The sequence below is a fragment of the Procambarus clarkii genome, chromosome 46 (assembly GCF_040958095.1).
Source record: "Procambarus clarkii isolate CNS0578487 chromosome 46, FALCON_Pclarkii_2.0, whole genome shotgun sequence".
NCBI lineage: Eukaryota > Metazoa > Arthropoda > Malacostraca > Decapoda > Cambaridae > Procambarus > Procambarus clarkii.
The window spans coordinates 7,125,504-7,144,268 of NC_091195.1; the positions used below are offsets into that span (position 1 = coordinate 7,125,504).

General features: G+C 51.3%; 1 protein-coding gene across 1 annotated transcript in view; it reads right to left on the reverse strand.

Moving 5' to 3' along the window:
• Window positions 1-3,406: 3,406 nt before the first annotated feature.
• The window catches only part of LOC138350509 (uncharacterized), a 50,435-nt gene continuing 35,076 nt past the window's right edge, over window positions 3,407-18,765 (reverse strand). The window contains exon 3 of the mRNA XM_069301528.1: window positions 3,407-3,681. Coding sequence (XP_069157629.1) covers window positions 3,527-3,681 — 155 coding nt within the window. The 3' untranslated portion in view covers window positions 3,407-3,526. The remainder of the gene's footprint in view (window positions 3,682-18,765) is intronic.

The window sequence follows — 18,765 nt, forward strand, 5'->3', positions numbered from 1 at the left end:
TCTGGGGCACCAGCATCTTGCCACAGAGTAACCCAGCCATCTCTGGGGCACCCAGCATCTTGCCACAGAGTATCCCAGCCATTTCTGGGGCACCAGCATCTTGCCACAGAGTAACCCAGCCATCTCTGGGACACCCAGCATCTTGCCACAGAGTATCCCAGCCAACTCTGGGGCACCCAGCATCTTGCCACAGGGTATCCCAGTCATCTCTGGGACACCCAGCATCTTGCCACAGAGTATCCCAGCCATCTCTGGGACACCCAGCATCTTGCCACAGAGTATCCCAGCCATCTCTGGGGCACCCAGCATCTTGCCACAGGGTATCCCAGCCATCTCTGGGGCACCCAGCATCTTGCCACAGGGTATGCCAGCCATCTCTGGGGCACCCAGCATCTTGCCACAGAGTATCCCAGCCATCTCTGGGACACCCAGCATCTTGCCATAGGGTATCCCAGCCATCTCTGGGACACCCAGCATCTTGCCATAGGGTATTCCAGCCATCTCTGGGACACCCAGCATCTTGCCACAGAGTATCCCAGCCATCTCTGGGTCACCCAGCATCTTGCCATAGGGTATCCCAGCCATCTCTGGGACACCCAGCATCTTGCCACAGAGTATCCCAGCCATCTCTGGGACACCCAGCATCTTGCCATTGGGTATCCCAGCCATCTCTGGGACACCCAGCATCTTGCCATAGGGTATTCCAGCCATCTCTGGGACACCCAGCATCTTGCCACAGAGTATCCCAGCCATCTTTGGGGCACCCAGCATCTTGCCACAGAGTATCCCAGCCATCTCTGGGACCTACCTTGAGGTTACCTTGAGGTGCTTCCGGGGCTTAGTGTCCCCGTGGCCCGGTCGTCGACCAGGCCTCCTGGTTGCTGGACTGATCAACCAGGCTGTTAGACGCGGCTGCTCGCAGCATCTTGCCACAGAGTATCCCAGCCATCTCTGGGGCACCCAGCCTCTTGCCACAGAGTACCCCAGCCATCTCTGGGACACCCAGCATCTTGCCACAGAGTATCCCAGCCATCTCTGGGGCACCCAGCCTCTTGCCACAGAGTATCCCAGCCATCTCTGGGACACCCAGCATCTTGCCACAGAGTATCCCAGCCATTTCTGGGGCACCCAGCCTCTTGCCACAGAGTATCCCAGCCATCTCTGGGGCACCCAGCCTCTTGCCACAGAGTATCCCAGCCATCTCTGGGACACCCAGCATCTTGCCACAGAGTATCCCAGCCATCTCTGGCACACCCAGCATCTTGCCACTGAGTATCCCAGCCATCTCTGGGGCACCCAGCATCTTGCCACAGAGTATCCCAGCCATCTCTGGGGCACCCAGCATCTTGCCACAGAGTATCCCAGCCATCTCTGGGACACCCAGCATCTTGCCACAGAGTATCCCAATAATAGATGTAATTTGGAGTTATTTAACGTGACAATTCCCACCTGGCATACTTTTTTTTATATGTTTTTTTTAGAAGGATTCTCTCTCCCCTTCCTTAACCAGCACTGAGATGACAATTAAATTTAAATTTAAGTTTAAATTGTTTAAACTAATATGTAGCTTTATTTCAGATAATGCATGTATTTAATTTAAGTACTTTAAGTACTTGCAGTACTCAACTATAAAAAATATACAATAAGCTCCTTAAAATTAAGAAAAAGTGTACAATAGGTTACTTACTGTATTACAGGGAACGGATATAGGCTATGTACAGTATCAAAGGTGGTGTATATATGGTAGTCTCTTTACTAAAGAAATTGTACATATAAGTGTACAGACGGGTATTTACTGTATTGAACTATTTGAACAGTAAGCTGCTTACTGTATTAAAGTACTTGTAGAGGAAGGTACTTACTGTAATAAAGTAAGCGCACAGAAGGCTAGCAACTGTATTAGAGGAAGTATACGATAGGATACAGATAATATTAACGTTCATATACAGTAAGCTGCTTAATGCATTATGGTAAGTTACAGTAGGAAACTTATTGTATTTAGTTGTACATTAAGCAACTTACAATAACAAAGGTGTATATATGCTTCTGCTTGATCTTGAGGATAATAAGGTTAAGACAAACTAAAAGTCAGACAACAATTCTTATTAATGCCTAAAATACTAATATTGTTACAATAGCAAAGATTCCTAAAGAAATAAGCAGCCAAAAATAATAATAGTAATGCAATAAACAATTAAGAGAAAGTCAGATTGATAATAAATTGCAGAAAATGCTAATATATAAATTACATACCAAAAGTTACTCATGCAATGTGTATTCCAAAACTCATTCATACCACCAAAATACTAAAACTCATTCATACCACCAGGATATCAAAACTTATTCATACCTTCAGCATACAATAAAACCTCCATACCGTCAGCATGCGTGTGATAACTTCAAAACAAAAACAAAATAAACAAATAAAACAAGGCCGCCAGTGGTAACAGTTCCAGCGAGGTACTCCCAGATGTGTCCTTGTCAAAATGTGTCTATTGGTCTCGTGAGGCAGGTCTCAACAACCATCTCCTCGTAGATGTGTCCTTGTACATTATTGGTCTCGTGAGGCTGGTCTCAACAACCAGCTCCTCGTAGATGTGTCCTTGTACATTATTGGTCTCGTGAGGCTGGTCTCAACAACCAGCTCCTCGTAGATGTGTCCTTGTACATTATTGGTCTCGTGAGGCAGGTCTGAACAACCAGCTCCTCGTAGATGTGTCCTTGTACATTATTGGTCTCGTGAGGCAGGTCTCAACAACCAGCTCCTCCTAGATGTGTCCTTGTACATTATTGGTCTCGTGAGGCAGGTCTCAACAACCAGCTCCTCGTAGATGTGTCCTTGTACATTATTGGTCTCGTGAGGCAGGTCTCAACAACCAGCTCCTCGTAGATGTGTCCTTGTACATTATTGGTCTCGTGAGGCAGGTCTCAACAACCATCTCCTCGTAGATGTGTCCTTGTACATTATTGGTCTCGTGAGGCTGGTCTCAACAACCAGCTCCTCGTAGATGTGTCCTTGTACATTATGGGTCTCGTGAGGCAGGTCTCAACAACCAGCTCCTCGTAGATGTGTCCTTGTACATTATTGGTCTCGTGAGGCAGGTCTCAACAACCAGCTCCTCGTAGATGTGTCCTTGTACATTATTGGTCTCGTGAGGTTGGTCTGAACAACCAGCTCCTCGTAGATGTGTCCTTGTACATTATTGGTCTCGTGAGGCAGGTCTCAACAACCAGCTCCTCGTAGATGTGTCCTTGTACATTATTGGTCTCGTGAGGCAGGTCTCAACAACCAGCTCCTCGTAGATGTGTCCTTGTACATTATTGGTCTCGTGAGGCAGGTCTCAACAACCAGCTCCTCGTAGATGTGTCCTTGTACATTATTGGTCTCGTGAGGCTGGTCTCAACAACCAGTTCCTCGTAGATGTGTCCTTGTACATCATTGGTCTCGTGAGGCTGGTCTCAACAACCAGCTCCTCGTAGATGTGTCCTTGTACATCATTGGTCTCGTGAGGCAGGTCTCAACAATCTACGATATATAAACATTATTAAAATTGTTAAGCGACGCACTGAGCTCTTGGAGGTACTTCTTGTTCTCCTCACTGTCCCGGATCCCAATCGCAAGGTCACGGCCAGTGACGTCCCTCCGGTGAAGTCCTCGCAGGAGTCTCTCCCCTCCCACACCTGTAGATGAGAGGGAACATTGAAGCCCACACCTGGCTATTCTCCCCACCTACACCTGCAAATGATATGGAACATTGAAGCCCACACCTGGCAACTCTCCACACCAACACCTGCAGATCAGAGGGAACACTGAAGCCCACACCTGGCAACTCTCCCCTCCCACATCTGTAGATGAGAGAGAACATTGAAGCCCACACCTGGCAACTCTCCACACCAACACCTGCAGATGAAAGGGAACACTGAAGCCCACACCTGACAACTCTCCCCACCTACAGCTGCAGATGAAAGGGAACACTGAAGCCCACACCCGGCTACTACTCACACCCATCTCTTAAGGAGGAGGAGGAGGAGGGTAGTGCTGCAGAGGAGGAGGAAGGTAGTTGTCCAGAGGAGGAGGAGGAGGAGGGTAGTGTTGCAGAGGAGGAGAAGGGTAGTGGTGCAGAGGAGGAGGAGGGTAGTGATGCAGAGGAGGAGGAGGGTAGTGCTGCAGAGGAGGAGGGTAGTGATGCAGAGGAGGAGGGTAGTGATGCAGAGGAGGAGGGTAGTGATGCAGAGGAGGAAGGTAGTGTTGCAGAGGAGGAAGGTAGTGGTGCAGAGGAGGAGGAAAGTAGTGGTGCAGAGGAGGATAAGGGTAGTGGTGCAGAGGAGGAGGAAGAGGGTAGTGGTGCAGAGGAGGAGGGTAGAGGTGCAGAGAAGGATGAGGGTAGTGGTGCAGAAGAAGAGGGTAGTGGTGCAGAGGAGGAGGGTAGTGATGCAGAGGAGGAGGGTAGTGGTGCAGAGGAGGAGGAGAGTAGTGGTGCTTAGGAAGAGGAGGGTAGTGGTGCAGAGGAGGTGGGTAGTGATGCAGAGGAGGAGGGTAGTGGTGTAGAGGAGGAGAGTAGTGATGCAGAGGAGGAGGGTAGTGGTGCAGAGGAGGAGGAGAGTAGTGGTGCAGAGGAGGAGGAGGGTAGTGGTGCAGAGGAGGAGGAGGGTAGTGGTGCAAAGGAAGAGGAGGAGGGTAGTAGTGCAAAGGAGGTGGGTAGTGATGCAGAGAAGGAGGGTAGTGGTACAGAGGAGGAGGGTAGTGGTGCAGAGGAGGAGGAGGGTAGTGGCGCAGAGGAGGAGGAGGATAGTGGTGCAGAGGAGGTGGAGGGTAGTGCTGCAGAGGAGGAGGGTAGTGATGCAGAGGAGAAGGGTAGTGTTGCAGAGGAGGAGGGTAGTGGTACAGAGGAGGAGGAGGGTAGTGGTGCGGAGGAGGAGGAGGGTAGTGATGCAGAAGAGGAGGGTAGTGGTACAGAGGAGGAGGGTAGTGGTGCAGAAGAGGAGGAGGGTAGGAGTGCGGAGGAGGAGGGTAGTGGTGTAAGTAATGCTGTTGGAAATTTCCAACACTAATAAACTACTATTGTATTATAATAAATCATTATCAATATATACTAACTGCAGTAGTTACTAATTTTACTTACTGTAGTGTCAACATAAACTAACCATTGCATCAGCGTATTAATGCTAGAATTCTCATGAAATCGAGTAGCAACATTGCGTCAGATAATGTCTAGTTAGACACATTTATTATCAGTGGGTTAGAGAATTGAATGTGGTTCTCTAAAATCATCAGTATTCCGTGTAATAATTACTTACGGATAATATCACTCCCAATAATCATAAAGCGAGAGTTATTAACTAAATTGTTCTGTAGTAACAGTTCTTTCTGTTACCTACGAAGGTCATGGAGAAAAATAAAATCTTCTCCATTTCTCGTTTAACACCATAAAACGAGAATATGATAATATTTAAATCCCTATAATTGCAACCCTGTTCTCATTAACGTATTACATCCATAATAGCGCGGAAAAGAATTATTCGTGATTAATAATTTCTATGGTGAATGTGAGAGACGGGTTGGGGGAGGCGGCGACGCCATTGTGCGAGAGAAGGGATCCCTGGCGTGAAGAGTGGCGAGACACGTGGTAGTGACTGGGGAGTTTATTGGCAAGAATTACGCTGATACTCGGTCAACAGTTAATAATTACTCATCCACGTGTTCTATAGTGCCCAGCCAGTTAATAACGTGTCAACAATTGAAGCCAAGACCCGTAATTACACGTACACAGCAGTGAGCGTCAGGGACTGGCTGACGCGATACCGGCAGACCTCAGTATTCAATACGCTCATGATAAGTATAGGTTTCTCGTTTGATGCATCATCCAAGATTGTATATTTGTGAGTAGGCTGTCGTTATATAGTGAGGAGACCCAATATACCACGTTAGTACAAGTTCGGCAATTTCCTCCGTTTTCATGAATATTGAAATTAAAACGTAGCCTATTCAAATGCTACTTAATTTTCTCTGATTTCAGCGTGTATGCGAGGAGTCATCAAGTTGTTTCTCTTCATTCGTGTTATTCACCTCTAGTTCTTTCCTTGTGGAGATCCTGTGAACACGAGGACGAATGATGAAACGATGTTATAGAAATCGTCTTAAAGCTAAGACCTTTTTCGTACAAATTTAATTTACATGATTTGATTCTTATATAATTCTTGTAGAATCTTTGCCTTGAATAGATTATTACCAGAAATGATGATTGGTAATTCATGTGTTTGCTCTGACTGTTGCTCAGTAATTTATAATCATTATTATTTACAATTTGAGTTCTCATATTTGAATCTATAGTAGTTTAGATTTATAATATCATTTACTCAGCAATGAACTGGTGGCGAACCACACTGGTTCCTAGATGTATATGAATTTCTAGAAATACCCCCCCTCCCAATGTAGGTCTTTGAGGCTCTGACTTTAATTAATTAATCATACAGTCCATTCATTATTTCAAGTGATTATCCTTTTAATAATTATCCATAGACACTGGTTCTCTAGTGTTATTTTAATGATCACTTGTATTAGTTTTCCCTCTTTTCTCAAAAGTGGGTGGTCCTTCGATTTATTAAATCAAATAAGTAAATAATTGAATATATGAATCAAGCCCCAGATATCCCACAGGTGCAAAGGAGGAGGAGGGTATTGGTGCAGAGGAGGAGGAGGGTAGTGGTGCAAGTGGTGCAGAGGAGGAGGAGGGTAGTGGTGCAGAGGAGGAGGAGGGTAGTGATGCAGAGGAGGAGGGTAGTGATGCAGAGGAGGAGGAGGGTAGTGATGCAGAGGAGGAGGGTAGTGATGCAGAGGAGGAGGGTATTGGTGCAGAGGAGGAAGGTAGTGATGCAGAGGAGGAGGAGGGTAGTGGTGCAGAGGTGGAGGAGGGTAGTGGAGGAGGAGGGTATTGGTGCAGAGGAGGAGGGTAGTGGTGCAGAGAAGGAGGAGGTAGTGAGGCAGAGGAGAAGGGTAGTGGTGCAGAGGAGGAGGAGGGTAGTGGTGCAGAGGAGGAGGAGGGTAGTGATGCAGAGGAGGAGGGTAGTGATGCAGAGGAGAAGGGTAGTGGTGCAGAGGAGGAGAGTAGTGGGGAAGAGGAAGAGGATGGTATTGGTGCAGAGGAGGAGGAAAGTGATGCAGAGGAGGAGGAGAGTAGTGGTGCAGAGGAAGAGGGTAGTGGTGCACAGGAGGAGGATAGTGGTGCACAGGAGGAGGAGGGTAGTTATGCAGAGGAGGAGGGTAGTGATGCAGAGGAGGAGGGTAGTGGTGCAGAGGAGGAGGAGGAGGGTAGTGGTGCAGAGGAGGAACAACAAAGTACAGTTCATAAATGGTATCCTCACGGAGTCAAAAGCAGTATTTGGAGCTTTCACAAAAACCCGTGCAGGGGAATTGTTGGACAGTGAGATCTGGATTCCAGGATATAACCTATACAGGTGTGATAGGAAAATTAGGTCACATGGAGGAGTGGGTCTGTATATTAGAGAAGACCTTGTATGCTCGGAGCTCCTAAACGTTACAAATGAGGTGGTAGAGGTACTGGGATTAAAAATAGAGAAAATAAATTTAGTAATTATTCTAATATACAAACCGCCAGATGCAACGGCTGAGGAAATCACAGAAAAGATAAACAAAATAGAGAATAGCCTTCATAATTTGGAGAACCCGATACCTGATATTATCTTCCTAGGTGACTTCAACTTGCCTAGTCTCAGGTGGAAAATAGCAAACAATAATATTATACCAGGAAATCTATCGGGACCTAACTAACCACAGATTAGAGATCTACTTAGATTCTGTGACAAATTTTCACTCGATCAGCAGATATCGGAGCCAACGAGAAATGAAAATATTCTAGATCTGGTCTTTACGAACAATGAAGACATTATCAGAGACATTACGATATCAGATACCACATACTCAGATCACAAGCTCATTGAAGTGCAAACTACCATCAATATTCAGAATAGACCTAAAACGTTGATAAAGCGAGAGGGGCTATTCAGTAAATTCAATTTTAATAATAAAAGGATAGACTGGGAGATAATAAACAGGGAACTTACAAACATTCCATGGGAAACTGTTCTAAGTAATACAAGTCCTACAAAAGGAATAGAAAAACTAACTTCGGAAGCGTATCAAGTCTGTCTAAAACATGTTCCTTTGAGGAAAGCCAGAAAGAGATCCAACGTAGAAAGAGAACGCAGACGACACTATAAACGCAGGAAAAAAATAACGGAACTGCTTATGCACACGAATTTCCCGTCAAAGAAGGAATAATTTAAATAGGGAGATTGAAGAAATTGAGCGGAAATTGAAACACTCATATGAAACTGAAGAAAGACAGTTAGAACAGCAAGAAATTCAGGAAATAAAGAAAAATCCAAAATATTTCTTCTCATATGCGAAATCAAAAGCAAAAACCACTGCCAGTATTGGACCTATTCGTGCAAGTGAAGGTTCATACACGGAGGATGACAAAGAAATTAGTGAAATCCTAAAAAAGCAGTATGAGGACATGTTTAGCACTCCAATAAACAACATGAAAGTGGAAGATCCAGACAATTTCTTTATGCGGGATATTCAAACCCCTGTAAGTATAACTGATATTAACACGAGCGCACTAAATTTTGAAAGAGAAATTGAAAACATGCCCATGCACTCGGCCCCAGGTCCAGAATCATGGAATTCAATATGTATTAAGAAATGCAAAGTGCCGGTAGCACAGGCACTCAGTATAGTGTGGAGGAAGAGCTTGGACACGGGGGAGATACAAAATGCACTTAAAGTAGCAGACATAGATCCTCTACACAAGGGAGGGAGCAAAGCATTGGCAAAGCATTATAGACCAGTTGCACTAACATCGCACATCATAAAAGTATTTGAGAGAGAGATTAGGAGTCAGGTCACCAATTTCATGGAGACCAATGACCTTCACAACCCAGGCCAACATGGATTTCGAGCGGGAAGATTGTGCCTCTCACAGCTACTTGAGCACTACGACAAAGTCACTGAGGCATTAGAAGAAAAACAGAATGCTGATGTGATATACACGAACTTCGCAAAGGCTTTCGATAAATGTGACCATGGCGTGTTAGCACACAAAATGAAGTCAATGGGAATAACCGGTAAAGTAGGGCGCTGGATACTCAGTTTTCTGTCAAACAGGACTCAGCGAGTAACGGTCAACCATATAAAATCTAGTCCATGTGCAGTTAAAAGCTGTGTACCTCAGGGTACAGTCCTTGCACCGCTGCTTTTCCTTATTCTCATATCAGATATAGAAAAAGTCACAGCTTCATCATCCTTTGCAGACGACACAAAAATCAGTATGAAAATTACCTCGTCTGAAGACATTGAAAAACTTCAAGCTGATATTAATAAAGTTTTCGAGTGGACATCAGAAAATAACATGATGTTTAACAGTGATAAATTCCAGGTACTCAAGTACGGTAAAAATGAGGACCTTAAACATAATACAGAGTACAAAACACAATCAAATGTACCCATAGTAGGAAAACAGCATGTAAAGGATTTGGGAAAAATAATGACTAACGACCTAACGTTTAAGTAGCATAACCAAGCAAATATTGCGACAGCCAGAAAAATGATAGGATGGATTACGAGAACTTTCAAATCCAGGGATCCTATCACAATGGTTATACTCTTCAAGTCACTTGTGTTGTCCCGTCTTGAGTACTGCTCAGTACTCACTTCCCCCTTCAGAGCAGGAGAGATTGCTGAAATAGAGGGAATACAGAGAACATATACGGCACGCATAGACGCAATAAAGCACCTAAATTATTGGGATCGTCTCAAAGCCCTCCAAATGTATTCACTAGAAAGAAGACGAGAGAGATATCAAATAATATTCACCTGGAAGATACTGGAGGGCCAAGTACCAAATCTACACAGTAAAATAACATCGTACTGGAGTGAACGATATGGAAGAAAATGCAGAACAGAACCAGTGAAGAGCAGAGGTGCCATAGGCACAATCAGAGAACACTGTATAAACATCAGGGGTACGCGGTTGTTCAACGTCCTCCCAACAAGCATAAGAAATATTGCCGGAACAACCGTGGACTTCTTCAAGAGGAAACTAGATTTATTCCTCCAAGGAGTGCCGGACCAACCGGGCTGTGGTGGGTATGTGGGCCTGAGGGCCGCTCCAAGCAACAGCCTAGTGGACCAAACTCTCAAAAGTCAAGCCTGGCCTCGGGCCGGGCTTGGGGAGTAGAACTCCCAGAACCCCATCAACCAGGAATCAACCAGGAGGAGGGTAGTGGTGCAGAGGAGAAGGAGGGTAGTGGTGCAGAGGAGGAGGAGGAGGAGGGTAGTGGTGCAGAGGAGGTGGGAAGTGATGCAGAGGAGGAGGGAAGTGGTGCAGAGGAGGAGGGTAGTGATGCAGAGGAGAAGGGTAGTGGTGCAGAGAAGGAGGAGGTGGAGGGTAGTGATGCAGAGGAGGAGGAGGGTAGTGGTGCAAAGGAGGAGGAGGGTAGTGGTGCAGAAGAAGAGGAGGGTAGTGGTGCAGAGGAGGAGGTGGAGGGTAGTGGTGGAAAGGAGGAGGGTAGTGATGCGGAGGAGGAGGAGGGTTGTGGTGCAGAGGGTGAGGAGAGTAGTGGGGTAGAGGAGGAGGGTTGTGGTGCTAAAGAGGAGGAGGGTAGTGCTGCAGAGGAGGAGGGAAGTGGTGCAGAGAAGAAGGAGGGTAGTGGTGCAGAGGAGGAGGGTAGTGATGCAGAGGAGGAGGGTTGTGGTGCAGAGGAGGAGGAGGGTAGTGGTGCAGAGGAGGAGGAGGGTAGTGGAGCAGAGGAGAAGAAGGAGAGTAGTGGTGCAGAGGAGGAGGAGGGTAATGGTGCAGAGGAGGAGGGTAGTGGTGCAGAGGAGGAGGAGGGTAGTGATGCAGATGAGGAGGGTAGTGATGCAGAGGAGGGTATTGGTGCAGTGGAGGAGGGTAGTGATGCAGAGGAGGAGGAGGGTAGTGGTGCAGAGGTGGAGGAGGGTAGTGATGCAGTGGAGGAGGAGGGTAGTGGTGCAGAGAAGGAGGAGGGTAGTGATGCAGAGGAGAAGGGTAGTGGTGCAGAGGAGGAGGAGGGTAGTGGTGCAGAGGAGGAGGGTAGTGATGCAGAGGAGGAGGGTAGTGGTGCAGAGGAGGAGAGTAGTGATGCAGAGGAGGAGGGTAATGGTGCAGAGGAGGAGGGTAGTGATGCAGAGGAGGAGAGTAGTGGTGCAGAGGACGAGGGTAGTGATGCAGAGGAGGAGGGTAGTGGTGCAGAGGAGGAAGAGAGTAGTGGGGAAGAGGAAGAGGAGGGTAGTGGTGCAGAGGAGGAGGAGGGAAGTGAAGCAGAGGAGGAGGAGGGTAGTGATGCACAGGAGGAGGGTAGTTGTGCAGAGGTGAAGGAGGGTAGTGGTGCAGAGGAGGAGGAGGGTAGTGGTGCAGATGAGGAGGAGGGCAGTGATGCAGAGGAGGAGAGTAGTGGTGCAGAGGAGGAGGGTAGTGGTGCAGAGGAGGAGGAGGATAGTGGTGCAGAGGAGGAGGAGGGTAGTGGTGAAGAGGAGGAGGGTAGTGATGCAGAGGAGGAGGGTAGTGGTGCAGAGGAGGAGGGGTAGTGGTGCAGAGGAGGAGAGGGTAGTGGTGCAGAGGAGGAGGGTAGTGGTGCAGAGGAGGAGGAGGGTAGTGGTGCAGAGGAGGTGGATAGTGACGCAGAGTAGGAGGTAGTGGTGCAGAGGAGGAGGGTAGTGATGCAGAGTAAGAGGGTAGTGGTGCACAGGAGGAGGGTAGTTGTGCAGAGGTGAAGGAGGGTAGTGGTGCAGAGGAGGAGTAGGGTAGTGGTGCAGATGAGGAGGAGGGCAGTGATGCAGAGGAGGAGAGTAGTGGTGCAGAGGAGGAGGGTAGTGGTGCAGAGGAGGAGGAGGATAGTGGTGCAGAGGAGGAGGAGGGTAGTGGTGCAGAGGAGGAGGGTAGTGATGCAGAGGAGGAGGGTAGTGGTGCAGAGGAGGAGGGGTAGTGGTGCAGAGGAGGAGAGGGTAGTGGTGCAGAGGAGGAGGGTAGTGGTGCAGAGGAGGAGGAGGGTAGTGTTGCAGAGGAGGTGGGTAGTGACGCAGAGGAGGAGGTAGTGGTGCAGAGGAGGAGGGTAGTGATGCAGAGTAAGAGGGTAGTGGTGCACAGGAGGAGGGTAGTTGTGCAGAGGTGAAGGAGGGTAGTGGTGCAGAGGAGGAGGAGGGTAGTGGTGCAGATGAGGAGGAGGGCAGTGATGCAGAGGAGGAGAGTAGTGGTGCAGAGGAGGAGGGTAGTGGTGCAGAGGAGGAGGAGGATAGTGGTGCAGAGGAGGAGGAGGGTAGTGGTGCAGAGGAGGAAGGTAGTGGTGCAGAGAAGGAGGAGGTGGAGGGTAGTGATGCAGAGGAGGAGGAGGGTAGTGGTGCAAAGGAGGAGGAGGGTAGTGGTGCAGAAGAAGAGGAGGGTAGTGGTGCAGAGGAGGAGGTGGAGGGTAGTGGTGGAAAGGAGGAGGGTAGTGATGCGGAGGAGGAGGAGGGTTGTGGTGCAGAGGGTGAGGAGAGTAGTGGGGTAGAGGAGGAGGGTTGTGGTGCTAAAGAGGAGGAGGGTAGTGCTGCAGAGGAGGAGGGTAGTGGTGCAGAGAAGAAGGAGGGTAGTGGTGCAGAGGAGGAGGAGGGTAGTGATGCAGAGGAGGAAGGTTGTGGTGCAGAGGAGGAGGAGGGTAGTGGTGCAGAGGAGGAGGAGGGTAGTGGAGCAGAGGAGAAGAACGAGAGTAGTGGTGCAGAGGAGGAGGAGGGTAGTGGTGCAGAGGAGGAGGGTAGTGGTGCAGAGGAGGAGGAGGGTAGTGATGCAGAGGAGGAGGGTAGTGATGCAGAGGAGGGTATTGGTGCAGTGGAGGAGGGTAGTGGAGCAGAGGAGAAGAAGGAGAGTAGTGGTGCAGAGGAGGAGGAGGGTAGTGGTGCAGAGGAGGAGGGTAGTGGTGCAGAGGAGGAGGAGGGTAGTGATGCAGAGGAGGAGGGTAGTGATGCAGAGGAGGGTATTGGTGCAGTGGAGGAGGGTAGTGATGCAGAGGAGGAGGAGGGTAGTGGTGCAGAGGTGGAGGAGGGTAGTGATGCAGTGGAGGAGGAGGGTAGTGGTGCAGAGAAGGAGGAGGGTAGTGATGCAGAGGAGAAGGGTAGTGGTGCAGAGGAGGAGGAGGGTAGTGGTGCAGAGGAGGAGGGTAGTGATGCAGAGGAGGAGGGTAGTGGTGCTGAGGAGGAGGGTAGTGATGCAGAGGAGGAGGGTAATGGTGCAGAGGAGGAGGGTAGTGATGCAGAGGAGGAGAGTAGTGGTGCAGAGGAGGAGGGTAGTGATGCAGAGGAGGAGGGTAGTGGTGCAGAGGAGGAAGAGAGTAGTGGGGAAGAGGAAGAGGAGGGTAGTGGTGCAGAGGAGGAGGAGGGAAGTGAAGCATAGGAGGAGGAGGGTAGTGATGCACAGGAGGAGGGTAGTTGTGCAGAGGTGAAGGAGGGTAGTGGTGCAGAGGAGGAGGAGGGTAGTGGTGCAGATGAGGAGGAGGGCAGTGATGCAGAGGAGGAGAGTAGTGGTGCAGAGGAGGAGGGTAGTGGTGCAGAGGAGGAGGAGGATAGTGGTGCAGAGGAGGAGGAGGGTAGTGGTGCAGAGGAGGAGGGTAGTGGTGCAGAGGAGGAGGAGGGTAGTGGTGCAGAGGAGGTGGGTAGTGACGCAGAGTAGGAGGTAGTGGTGCAGAGGAGGAGGGTAGTGATGCAGAGTAAGAGGGTAGTGGTGCACAGGAGGAGGGTAGTTGTGCAGAGGTGAAGGAGGGTAGTGGTGCAGAGGAGGAGGAGGGGGGTGGTGCAGATGAGGAGGAGGGCAGTGATGCAGAGGAGGAGAGTAGTGGTGCAGAGGAGGAGGGTAGTGGTGCAGAGGAGGAGGAGGATAGTGGTGCAAAGGAGGAGGAGGGGTAGTGGTGCAGAGGAGGAGAGGGTAGTGGTGCAGAGGAGGAGGGTAGTGGTGCAGAGGAGGAGGAGGGTAGTGTTGCAGAGGAGGTGGGTAGTGACGCAGAGGAGGAGGTAGTGGTGCAGAGGAGGAGGGTAGTGATGCAGAGTAAGAGGGTAGTGGTGCACAGGAGGAGGGTAGTTGTGCAGAGGTGAAGGAGGGTAGTGGTGCAGAGGAGGAGGAGGGTAGTGGTGCAGATGAGGAGGAGGGCAGTGATGCAGAGGAGAGTAGTGGTGCAGAGGAGGAGGGTAGTGGTGCAGAGGAGCAGGAGGATAGTGGTGCAGAGGAGGAGGAGGGTAGTGGTGCAGAGGAGGAGGGTAGTGATGCAGAGGAGGAGGACGTTAGTGGTGCAGAAGAGGAGGAGGGTAGTGATGCAGAGGAGGGTTGTGGTGCAGAGGAGGAGGAGGAGGAGGGTAGTGGTGCTGAGGAGGAGGGTAGTGGTGCAGATGAGGAGGAGGGCAGTGATGCAGAGGAGGAGAGTAGTGGTGCAGAGGAGGAGGGTAGTGGTGTAGAGGAGGAGGACGTTAGTGGTGCAGAAGAGGAGGAGGGTAGTGATGCAGAGGAGGAGGGTTGTGGTGCAGAGGAGGAGGAGGAGGAGGGTAGTGGTGCTGAGGAGGAGGAGGGTAGTGGTGCAGAGGAGGAGGAGGGTAGTGATGCAGAGGAGGAGGACGGTGGTGGTGCAGAGGAGGAGGATAGTGGTGCAGAGTGGGAGAAAGAGAGTAGTGGTGCAGAGGAGGAGGGTAGTGATGTAGAGGAGGAGGAGAGTAGTTGTGCAGAGGAGGAGGGTAGTGATGCAGAGGAGGAGCGTAGTGGTGCAGAGGAGGAGGTGGAGGGTAGTGGTGCAGAGGAGGAGGAGGGTAGTGCTGCAGAGGAGGAGGAGGGTAGTGATGCAGAGGAGGAGGGTAGTGGTGCAAAGGAGGAGAAGGAGGGAAGTGGTGCAGAGGAGGGAAGTGATGCGTAGGAGGAGGGTAGTGGTGCAGAGGGGGAGGAGAGTAGTGGTGCAGAGGAGAATAAGGGTAGTTGTGCAGAGGAGGAGAGTAGTGGTGCAGAGGAGGAGGAGGAGGGTAGTGGCGCAGAGGAGGAGGGTAGTGGTGCAGAGGAGGAGGAGGCTAGTGCTGCAGAGGAGGAGGAGGGTAGTGATGCAGAGGAGGAGGGTTGTGGTGCAGAGGAGGAGGAGGGTAGTGGTACAGAGGAGGAGGAGGATAGTGGTGCGGAGGAGGAGGAGGGTAGTGATGCAGAGGAGGAGCGTAGTGGTGCAGAGAAGGACGAGGGTAGTGGTGCAGAGGAGGTGGAGGGTAGTGGTGTAAGTGGTGCAAAGGAGGAGGAGGGTAGTGGTGCAAGTGGTGCAGAGGAAGAGGAGGGTAGTGGTGCAGAGGAGGAGGAGGGTAGTGGTGCAAGTGGTGCAGAGGGTGAGGAGGGTAGTGGTGCAAGTGGTGCAGAGGATGAGGAGGGTAGTAGTGCGGAGGAGGAAGGTAGTAGTGTAAATGGTGCAAAGGAGGAGGAGGGTATTGGTGCAGAGGAGGAGGAGGGTAGTGGTGCAAGTGGTGCAGAGGAGAAGGAGGGTAGTGGTGCAGAGGAGGAGGGTAGTGGTGTTAGTGGTGCAAAGGAGGAGGAGGGTAGTGGTGCAGAGGAGGAGGAGGGTAGTGGTGCAGAGGAGGAGGAGGGCAGTGGTGCAGAAGAGGAGGGTAGTGATGCAGAGGAGGGGGAGGAGGGTATTGGGCCAGAGGAGGAGGGTAGTGATGCAGAAGAGAAGGAGTGTAGTGGTGCAGAGGTGGAAGAGGGTAGTGGTGCAGAGGAGGAGAAGGGTAGTGATGCAGAAGAGGAGGAGGAGGGAAGTGGTGCAGAGGTGGAGGGTAGTGATGCAGTGGAGGAGGAAGGTAGTGATGCAAAGGAGGAGGAGGGTAGTGGTGCAGAGGTGGAGGAGGGTAGTGGTGCAGAGGTGGAGGAGGGTAGTGATGCAGTGGAGGAGGAGGGTATTGGTGCAGAGGAGGAGGGTAGTGGTGCAGGGAAGGAGGAGGGTAGTGATGCAGAGGAGGAGGGTAGTGATGCAGAGGAGAAGGGTAGTGGTGCAGAGGAGGAGGGTAGTGGTGCAGAGGAGGAAGAGGGTAGAGATGCAGAGGAAGAGGGTAGTTGTGCAGAGGAGGAGGAGGGTAGTGATGCAGAGGAGGAGGAGGGTAGTGATGCAGAGGAGTAGTGTAGTGATGCAGAGGAGGAGGGTAGTGGTGCAGAGGAGGAGGGTAGTGATGCAGAGGAGTAGGGTAGTGATGCAGGGGAGGAGGGTAATGGTGCAGAGGAGGAGGGTAGTGATGCAGAGGAGGAGGGTAGGGTAGTGATGCAGGGGAGGAGGGTAATGGTGCAGAGGAGGAGGGTAGTGATGCAGAGGAGGAGGGTAGTGATGCAGAGGAGGAGGGTAATGGTGCAGAGGAGGAGGGTAGTGATACAGAGGAGTAGGGTAGTGGTGCAGAAGAGGAGGGTAGTGATGCAGAGGAGGAAGGTAGTGGTGCAGAGGAGGAGAGTAGTGGGGCAGAGGAATAGGAGGGTAGGGGTGCAGAAGAGGAGGAGGGTAGTGGTGCAGAGGAGGTGGAGGGAAGTGATGCAGAGGAGGAGGAGGGTAGTGATGCAGAGGAAGAGGGTTGTGGTGCAGAGGAGGAGGAGGGTAGTGGTGCAGAGGAGGAGGAGGGTGGTGGTGCAGATGAGGAGAAGGAGGGGAGTGGTGCAGACGAGGAGGAGGGTAGTGGTGCAGAGGAGGAGGAGGGTAGTGGTGCAGAGGAGGAGGTTAGTGGTGCAGAAGAGGAGGAGGATAGTGATAGGGAGGAGGAGGACGTTAGTGGTGTAGAGGAGGAGGGTAGTGGTGCAGAGGAGGAGGGTAAGGGTGCAGAGAAGGAGGGTAGTGATGCAGAGGAGTTGGGTAGTGGTGCAGAGGAGGAGGGTAGTGATGCAGAAGAGGAGGACGGTGGTGGTGCAGAGGAGGAGGAGGATAGTGGTGCAGAGTAGGAGGAAGAGAGTATTGGTGCAGAGGAGGAGGAGGGTAGTGATGCAGAGGAGGAGGGTTGTGGTGCAGAGGAGGAGGGTAGTGATGCAGAGGAGGATGGTAGTGGTGCAGAGGAGGAGGTGGAGGGTAGTGGTACAGAGGAGGAGTGGGTAGTGGTGCAGAGGAGGAGGGTAGTGGTGCAGAGGATGAGGAGGGTAGTGGTGCAGAGGAGGTGGGTAGTGATGCAGAGGAGGAAGGAAGTGGTGCAGAGGAGGAGGAGGGTAGTGGTGCAGAGGAGGAGGGTAATGATGCAGAGAAAGAGGGTAGTAGTGCAAAGGAGGAGGTGGAGGGTAGTGATGCAGAGGAGGAGGAGGGTTGTGGTGCAGAGGTGGAGAAGGGTAGTGATGCAGAGGAGGAGGACGGTAGTAATGCAGAGGAGGAGGATGAGGGTAGTGGTGCAAAGGAGGAGGAGGAGGAGGAGGGTAGTTGTGCAGAATAAGAGGAGGGTAGTGGTGCAGAGGAGGATGAGGAGGGTAGTGGTGGAAAAGAGGAGGAGGGTAGTGGTGCACAGGAGGAGGAGGGTAGTGATGCAGAGGAGGAGGACGTTAGTGGTGCAGAGGAGGTGAGTAGTGGTGCAGAGGAGGAGGAGGGTAGTGATGCAGAGGAGGAGGGTTGTGGTGCAGAGGAGGAGGAGGAGGGTAGTGTTGCTGAGGAGGAGGATGGTAGTGGTGCAGAGTAGGAGGAAGAGAGTATTGGTGCAGAGGAGGAGGGTAGTGATGCAGAGGGGGAGGGTAGTGGTGCAGAGGAGGAGGAGGGTAGTGGTGCAGAGGAGGAGGAGGGTAGTGGTGCAGAGGAGGAGGAGGAGGGTAGTAGAGCAAAGGAGGTGGGTAGTGAGGCAGAGGGTAGTGATGCAGAGGAGAAGGGTAGTGGTGCAGAGGAGGAGGGTAGTGGTGCAGAGGTGGAGAGTAGTGGTGCAGAGGAGGAAGAGGAGGGTAGTTGCGCAGAGGAGGAGGGTAGTGGTACAGTGGAGGAGGAGGGTAGTGGTGCGGAGGAGGAGGAGGGTAGTGGTACAGAAGAGGAGGGTAGTGGTGCAGAGGAGGAGGAAGGTAGTGGTGCAAGTGGTGCAGAGGAGGAGGAGGGTAGTGGTGTAAGTGGTGAAAAGGAGGAGGATGGTATATGTGCAGAGGAGGAGGAGGGTAGTGGCGCAAGTGGTGCAGAGGAGGAGGGTAGTGGTGCAGAGGAGGAGGGTAGTGGCGTAAGTGGTGCAAAGGAGGAGGAGGGTATTGCTGCAGAGGAGGAGGAGGGTAGTGGTGCATGTGGTGCAAAGGAGGAGGAGGGTAGTGGTGCAGAGAAGGAGGAGGGTTGTGGTGCAGAGTAGAAGGGTAGTGGTGCAGAGGAGGAGGGTAGTGGTGCACAGGAGGAGGATGATAGTGGTGCAGAGGAGAAGGAGGGTTGTGGTGCAGAGGAGGAGGGTAGTGATGCAGAGGAGGAGGGTAGTGGTGCAGAGGAAGAGGAGGAGGGTAGTGGTGCAGAGGAGGAGAGAGTAGTGGTGCAGAGGAGGAGGGTAGTGGTGCAGAGGTGGAGGAGGGTAGTGGTGCAGAGGATGTGGGTAGTGATGCAGAGGAGGAGGGTAGTGGTGAAGAGGAGGAGGGTAGTGATGCAGAGGAAGAGGGTAGTGGTGCAGAGGAGGAGGTGGAAGGTAGTGATGCAGAGGAGGAGGAGGGTAGTGGTGCAGAGGGGGAGGGTAGTGATGCAGAGGAGTAGGGAAGTGATGCAGGGGAGGAGGGT